Below are 8320 nucleotides of genomic sequence, written 5' to 3'. Positions count from 1 at the left end.
TAAGGGATTCCATGGTGTGGTAATAAGCCCACTTCACTGAGTAATTACCATCTTTGGTAAATTTCCATATCAATTTTTTTTACATTGAGCGAAATGAATTACCAATGCTTGTATGGCAACAATATCTTGATCATCGAAGATATCATGAAGAATATTTTTGACACCAACATTAGTATTATGATCTATGAGCTCACATACTTGGAGGTCCTCTAAACCTTCGATAGGCACACTTTGGATATAGGAATTATCAATTGTCCTCAACCATGGATCATTCTAAGCATTTATTTTTTGGCCATTCCCCAAACACTATCTCATGCCATGTTTGACCACCCGTGAAGAATAGATGTCACATCATGTGAAGTTTGGGTTGTAACCCAATTTCGCTTGCAAAAAGTCATCATTTGAGAAATATTTAACTTTGAAGACTTTAGTTACACTAACATCTTGTTCGAAAAGTGATTTTCAACCTTGTTTTCCTAGCATGACCAGATTAAAGTAGTAAAAATGACGAAAATCCATACCTTTGTACTCCTTCCTCATACTCAGACGATCCTAGTTAAGACAATGAATGCTCTTTGAATTATTTTTATTAGTGTCCCACCAGAAGGAATTTAGCATCTTTTGAATCTTATCACCCAAAGATTCAAGAAGCAAAAATGCACTCATGCAACAAGATGAGATAACTTGGGCTAGTGACCGACCTAGTAAGGACTTCTGTACCTGCCTTGGAGAGATACTTACTTGACCAATGAGTTATTGTCTTTGAGATTCTATCTTTCTAGTAGTTAAAGATGGTCTTCCTCTTCTTTCCGACCATGCATGACAAATCCAAATATTTCCCTTTTCCCAAGCGCCTAGGAAGTTAAAAATATTCTCTTTGAAAGTCCAGGTGGTGTTCTTGTAATATTGTTTTACCTTTTAATACTTTTGATAAGCATTATTACCAACATTGAAATCTATATTTTTAAATTACCGTTTATAAAAATTTGGTATTTCATTTTTATTATTTATCACTAACAATATTTTTAAATCATATAGTTTTTGTCTTAATACTATCAATAAATATTATAATAATTATTGTAAATAATTATTATAATATGATAGTAAATTAAATAAAAAATATTACTATAATAATATTATAATAGTCTAAATCTAAAATAGTAGAAAAATAATATTATAAACAAAAAATAAACATAAAAATTCACATGCAATAAATTAAAGTCAAATAACGTTAGAATTCGAATTATCTAGAATAGAAAATTAATGAAGTCCTAATAATAATAAATCATATTTTAATAAATATTTAAATTTTCATATTTTTTTAAAATTAGACAATAGGTAACGGGAAGCAATTCCTCCGAGAACCATAGTTTTTAAAAGCTGAGAGCGTCGAAGGCACAGCCGTCGCGTGGGAAGGTCCCAAGTAAGTGTCTTCTACTGATCTTTGTTTATTTTATAGCTATTTGTATGTCGAAAAGGTTTAATTGCAAGCATCCTGTGCTTTTCTTTGCATCAATGAAATTCCTTTGCTGCAGTGTGTGCTAGAAATTAAAAAGATCATTGACAATAACATTATTTGAATTTGGAAAAAAATAGAATAAATTAGGTTTGATTATTAGGGGAGGGAAAATGGATGAATCAACGAAGAAGGGGTCTGTGACCTCACTCGCCTCCCTCTTCCCAGTAGAGGAGGCGCAAAGGGCGGCCAAGCGCGTCGAAGACACCATTGCCGACAAGCAGAGCGAGCTCGACCGCCTACGAGGTTTCGCCACCGACAACAACAGCCTCATCAACCTCGTCCACAAGCTCCCCGAACAGCTCTCCCACGACATCATGGTAACCAACAAACAAACCCTCCTTTTTCACACATTTCAACTTTCACGTTCATTAACTCGGTAGTGGGTGTTTAGGTTCCGTTTGGGAAAGCAGCGTTCTTCCCAGGTCGTTTGATTCACACCAATGAGTTCCTGGTACGCGCTTTCTTCCCTTCAATTCTTTGATTGAGTGTGCATTTTCTCAGCGTCAAGAGGTTTTGTTTTGTTTTGGTTGCTAGGTTCTTTTGGGAGAAGGGTATTATGCTGAGAGGACTTCGAAGCAAACCGTTGAGATTTTGCAGCGAAGAGGGAAGTCCTTGGATTCGCAGGTTGATTCTCTTGAGGCCAATATCAAGGACCTTGAAGCAGAGGCTTCATTTTTCAATGCCACAGCTTCTCAAGTAGCGGTTAGGGTTCACTTCTTTTTTGTTTTGTTTACTCTTTCCACTTTAATGATAAGTTTGAATGTGATTTGTTTTGAGGCAATTTTGATTTTTGACATTGACATCTGTGTTCTGTTTTGAAAATAATATGTTATGAATTTGTCGATCAATGTTTTCGAAATTGAGCTAGAGAGGATCCTGGGTCATAGTTTGATTGGTTTAATCTGTTAGGTTGTGTTTGGATAAACTTTTTCTTAAACACTTGAGATGAAAATAAGAAGTTAAAATGAGTTGAGCTTCCCTTGTAGGTTAAAATCAACATATCCACCTCAGCTTTTGAACAAGTTAGATGAGAGAAGTTAAGTGCGTAAGTTGGTTTTCGCTTATGAGAGAAGCTCAATTTATTTTACTTTGTTTTCTTCCTGATAAATGTTTATGCAGAAGTTTGTCTAAATATTACTTTAAATTTTTGGTAGTTATGTGATATTCAAACTCAAAACATAATGGATTCAGGGTTTGACTGGTTCCAATGTCTGGTCTAGTTTTGTTTTAAAAACATTTCTGTGAATTCATTGTTCTTTTAATTTTCTAAGGGTTGTTGTACATGGTTATTGAATGGCTTCACGTGAAACACGGGATTGTGCTCTAATGTGTTTCCTTTTTTGTTTTTAACAGTGTTAGCACTTGCAGAACTAACCCTGGTTTTCTGTGTGTAGAATTAGGTTCAATATCCAATACAGATTACTATGTTGTTAGTTATTACATGCATTTTTTTGTTCTAATTATAAGAAGCAAAGACCCATTTTCAAATGTATTAATTACTGATTTCCTTTTATACCCTTAATTTATTGAAAGTCCCTTTATAGCTCAACATTCACTACCATACCATGTAGGATAGAACTCAATATCATGCTATTGGGTTGGGGTGCTATCACGCCAGTGCGGAGCAGAGCAACCCACAGTTCCTGGATGTCGTGGTGGTCACGCTGCATTTCAAGGCCAAAAACATGTGAAATTGCACTAAAATGTGTTGTTTTGTGAGTATTGCAGTCACAATTTGCATTTCAGGGTTGGTGGGGGGGGGGGGGGGGGGGGGAAGAGATGACCCAAACATTGTCGTTTTTTGCCTTTTAAAGGCTTTTATTTTAATGACGGTTAAAACCGTAAAAACAGGTTTTAGCATTTAACCTTTCACCCCTCCCCTCATTCTTTTCGATCACACGTGAGCCTCCAACCCAAAACTGAACTCATCTGTTACAGATATTTTGGAGATCTGTTAAGATTATTAAATAAAATCATATCTTAGCTAGTAGCTAATCATTAGGGATTACAAGATTAGAATAGTTTCCTTAATATTAGAGATTGGGTAAGTTTCCCTTATTTGTAAATATTTCTGATTATAAATAAGAGTTATGAGTGTGTGCTGAACTACACACAATTCCAGTAGACACTTCTACAGTGCCAAGTTCAACCTCATGAACCCTAACCACGCCTTTTCCTTTTGGAGACACCTGCACCCATGTTTCTTCTTGGTTCAGTTTTTTTTTTCCTGTTTATTGTTTATTGTTTGCTGTTTTGGGCATAGTGCTTAGCTGTTATTTTTCTAGTTTTGACATACTGATTGTCTGTTATTTCAATGTTTTGGACATAGAGATTGGCTGTTACTTGCTGTTTTGGATTGGACCTTTATTGGTTGTGAAAGTTGATCAAAATGTTTTTAAGTTTAGGTGTTTTTTATTTTTCAGCATATATAATTATATATTATATACATCATGTAATATAAATCTACTTAGGGATCAAAATAAGGGTTATACTGCTACTGCTATTCAGCTATAACATTTTTTGAGGGCGGTCCCTCCATGCCACTATCCACTATTGACTACTATGCGATATAGATAGTTGGAAGTATAGCCATGTGATAAAACTTTGAGTTTGGGAGGTACTTTGCGATCACAAATAACCCCTGATGCCTTTCTCCATTTTAGCCATCTTGCTTGTATAGTAACACCCTTGTTAATTTTTCCATCATTATGTATGATTATTCCAGATATTTAAACTCAAAGACTTGTGGTATGACATCTCCCATTTTTACTCTCGAATCATATTCCTCTTGTCTCTTGCTAAATTGCAATGCATATACTTTGACTTACTCATACTTAAGCGAAAACCCTGTGTTTCCAAAGTTTGTCACCAAAGTTCAAGCTTAATGTTAATTGCTTCCTTTGATTCACACACTATGCTACATTTCTTTATGATATTCTGTTTTTTGTCTTTGTATGCTTTTGTTAGCACTTGATATTAACATTTTTGAACTTTATAAAAATTAATTGCTGTGGTGGCTAAATTTGGAACAGGAGGGTCTTGTGGAGATAAGGGAAGATTATCTGGAGAAAGACTCTAACGAAGGGGAATTTAAATCAGGCATGTTCTAGCCTTGTATTTTTTTTCTTCCTAGATTTAAGGTTGATACAAGATGATAGTTGACATTCATTATAAATAAATGGAAACTGGCAGAGAGAAGGGTGGAAAGTCTAAATAAGTTCAAGTCTTTTGTCTAAGATTTTTGAATTTATTAAGATTATTCAAACAACAGTAATTGTATACTATGGCAAGCAAATAAAAATAAAATTTCAGCTTTACTTTGATTTGTACATTCTACTATCGTTTGTTGGCATTAGCATGTATGATTTAATTATTTTGATGGGCTTGCAGATATTTTGTTTGGATTTGTGTGGAAGATTTGAAATTTTTTTATCTTTCATTTTAAGCACTAATTTTTTTTTTTTATTATATGATACACAAATTACAATGCTACTTACAACTTTTTTTCCCCTCTTCTTTACACTTCTCTCCAAGCTGTCAGCTTTCAGATGCTACTTATAGTTTCAAACAATATGTTTATTCAAGTAATTTTTTATATTTCAAATCAGTTATGTATGTGAATAACAACTGTTTATAACTATGTTTTTTATGTGAATAGACAACTGTTTATAACTATGTTTAGTATAGTAGTGTCGGAATAATCTTTTGCTTTTTTCTAAGTAGAAGAGCGCATACAAAATATGGGACATGGCACATTTTAAAAATAATAGGATATGGGACTCGACACATCTAGGATGCTAGACACATGACACATTTAATAGAAAACCGTAATTAATTTACTATAATCATAAAATGAAAATCTTAAAGTCCAAAATTTGTTGCATAATAGTTATCTGTGTCTGCTGATGTCAAAGCAGCGTCCAATGATTGTGTGATGAAAAACATGAAAAAACAAAGGCAGACGTTAAATACATATCCCTGTTTCTTTTCTGTCATTGTTCCAGTGTTGTGTGTTGGAGACCAGTATAGCTGCCTTCTTCAATTGAATTAATTGGAAGATTTTCTTGTCCTTTAAAAACAAGCAAATTCATGCATAGCAGCTGATGTCTAAAGTAAAGGGTCCATGTCTTTGTAAATCTGTAATTTTCTCTTTAATTAGGCTAGATATATGCATGGTATTTTAGCTAATTTCTAGGAAAAATATTGGCTTGTATTAAAACAATATTTGCATGAGAATTCTACACTAGAGCACACAGTTTTGCTTACACTTTCTCTGAGCTTGACAGTTCCTGCTGTGTATGTGTTTATTAGATTGTCTCTTTTGTTCAAACTTTATTTGATATGTTAGTAGAACTATGCACCAACCAATGATCATACTTGTAAAATATGCTTGCAATTTCGAAATATTGAATGATGATATGTTAATATCCTTTTTCAGGTCATCTGCAGCAAGAGGCTCCTAATTTGGGAAATGCTACAGCTGATGATGGGGAATATGCTCGTATGCTGGCTATAATGGATGAACTTGAAAAAGAAGAGCTTGCTGCAGAAAGTGGCAATCACAGTGATCAAAATGATGAAAGTACTGGGGATTTCCATGATATATCATATCGGGAACATATTGATAACAAACTCCAAAATTCAAAAGTAATATCTTTGATTATTTTGTTGAAATCTGGTTTAGAGGCTATGAGCACAATGGACTGTGATCGTCTCATAACTCATTTTCTATGACTGCTCAAACAGGATGTTCATCAAAGTGAACTACTGGACCAGATTAATAATAAAATTATAACAGCTGATCTTCCAAAAAAACAGAATCGTAAAGAAGATATAACTGATCAGTTGAATGTAAGATATCTTCCTTTATCATAGTTCAGCATTAAAGTTGTTTAGTATGCTATGTAACTAAGTAGCTAAACATTCATGCTTTTGCATTCTAATTTTCAAAATGCAGTTTGCTAGCCTGGCAGTAGAATCTAGGGTCAAAGGTTAGTCCTCAACAACTTACATTTCATTTCTTTGTGTCTGCTCGTTTTGTAGTTATGACTGTTTTGTATCCATTCTAAAATTAATTTTTCCATTGGGTATGAACTATCAGAGAGGGAAAATTTTGTAGAATACATTGATCCTAGTGAAAAGATTCCTGCTCGTTCTAAAGAAAGGTCAGTTCAAGCAACTACGGCATCAAAAACTGAGGTATGCTGTTCTTGTGATGAAGTTTCCCTCATAATTCTCTACTTGTTGCGAAGTGGTTTTATACTGCCTTGGAACCAAATGGAAATGCTGCCTTGCTTTGTTTTGAGACAACAGATTAATGTCTATTTTTTATTTGGAAGCAACATGCAGCTTTATTATTTTTCTGTATTTATCTAACTGTATTGAGGTTTCATTCTTCTCTTTTCTCTTAAATAATACATACTAGAGTGGCTCATGGTATCCCAAAATTCCCTGCTTTCTTATGAGCCTGCTCCACTACGTTATCAACAGTATCACCATTTGTCAAGGTTACAAATCGGCAACACTTGAGTTGTATTAACTTTTGTTTGTAACCATAGCATAACACTGCTCTCAAGGACTCAAGACTGCAATCTAATTGGAGGATACTTGTGTGTCAAGTTAAAAGCTTTAAATGAGAAAGCTAGAGTTAGGAATTAACAATAACTGATAATTTGATGTTAGAAATTTAGTAAGAAACAAAAAGGAGGAATTAGTGCTTTGATCATTACTCTTGAACAGTAATTTATAATGTTTCAAAGAACTTGACAGAAACCTATTGGGGTGCTTTCCCCTTACAGCATTTAATTTCAGAAGAATTGGTCCTTGACCTGCACAATTATTTGCTTTTCAGGTTCGACACCAAACTTCACAACCATCATTTGACAGTCGCAAGGTGTGTTCACACTTCATAAATTTGACACTCATTAGTCTTGATGCCCTGCAACAAGCAGCAACAGATAATTTTGTCTAATAAATATTTTCTGCAGGCTTTTACAGGCTCTATTATAGAGCATGCTGAGAATATAAAACCAACTACAAGACAACAAAGTTCAGCTTCTTCACAGGTAGATTTTATTTACTGATTTATATGGGTAGTATTCCCATAAATAAGATTTTATAAACATGGTTTTTATACATGATACTTTGCAGTTTCATCATTGATTTAATAAATCTCTGTTAATCATGAATTTGACCTTCACAGGATTCTGGTTCTCAATCTTCAAAACCAGTCTCCAGATTCAAAATGCAGAGAAGATAGCTACAAGAAGATGAGAAGGTTGGATCTTTTTGTATTTGGCGATCTAATGGTGTAGCATCCATGATTCTAGGATGTGCTGCTTGAGATCAAAAGTAGAAAGAGTAACAGTGGGATAAATCGTTTTGACTTTTGAGCAATAAATTTTTGGACCTTTAAACAATGATTGTGGTTCAAACAGACTTGGCTATGTTTTATAGAATTGAATTGAGATAGTGTATTTTAATATATTATTTTTGAACCGTGAGCTGTATAGCATACGAAACATAAGTTGGCATCAACCTTGTCGCGTAACCGGTTTCACTGATTTGTCCCTTTCTTACTTTCACTCAACTCACTCAAATCATGCATTTTTTTATGTATTTATTATTGTATTTATTTATTCTTTAACTAATTTCAAACCTCTCTTCCTCTTTAAATTTGGTACACTATTCCTTAAAAATCTTTTCCAATCTTTTTTGACAAAAAGATCTATTTCATTTCATTCAAAATAACATATTGAATACAATTTGGAATATGATCAAAGACATAGATGCTCTAGCTAA

General features: G+C 33.8%; 1 protein-coding gene across 2 annotated transcripts; it reads left to right on the top strand.

Annotated features, from left to right (window-relative positions):
• The first annotated feature begins 1342 nt into the window (after positions 1–1342).
• Positions 1343–8082, top strand: LOC114378232 (RNA polymerase II subunit 5-mediating protein homolog). Of its 2 annotated transcripts, none has more exons than XM_028336788.1 (12): positions 1343–1423; positions 1620–1836; positions 1911–1970; positions 2054–2221; positions 4552–4618; positions 5958–6166; positions 6266–6370; positions 6477–6510; positions 6621–6718; positions 7371–7412; positions 7507–7584; positions 7722–8082. In XM_028336788.1, exons 2-12 carry the CDS (start codon positions 1630–1632, stop codon positions 7776–7778), a joined length of 1125 nt encoding a protein of 374 aa, XP_028192589.1. In that variant the 5' UTR covers positions 1343–1423; positions 1620–1629; the 3' UTR covers positions 7779–8082. The 2 variants fall into 2 exon arrangements, with proteins under 2 accessions (XP_028192589.1, XP_028192588.1); XM_028336787.1 differs by having other exon boundaries at positions 1597–1836.
• The last annotated feature ends 238 nt before the right edge of the window (positions 8083–8320 follow it).

This window comes from Glycine soja, chromosome 12 (genome assembly GCF_004193775.1).
Source record: "Glycine soja cultivar W05 chromosome 12, ASM419377v2, whole genome shotgun sequence".
NCBI lineage: Eukaryota > Viridiplantae > Streptophyta > Magnoliopsida > Fabales > Fabaceae > Glycine > Glycine soja.
The sequence above is the reverse complement of the archived record's forward strand: the minus strand, read 5'-3'. Positions and strand labels throughout refer to the sequence as shown.

What these genes read in the sequence shown, in the direction of transcription:
- LOC114378232 (XM_028336788.1), top strand. Translation starts at nt 1,630, where the DNA reads ATGGATGAATCAACGAAGAAGGGGTCTGTGACCTCACTCGCCTCCCTC. An exon ending in CCACAGCTTCTCAAGTAGCG is followed by an intron (nt 2,222 to 4,551) that starts GTTAGGGTTCAC and finishes AATTTGGAACAG; the next exon opens with GAGGGTCTTGTGGAGATAAG. An exon ending in AGTAGAATCTAGGGTCAAAG is followed by an intron (nt 6,511 to 6,620) that starts GTTAGTCCTCAA and finishes ATGAACTATCAG; the next exon opens with AGAGGGAAAATTTTGTAGAA.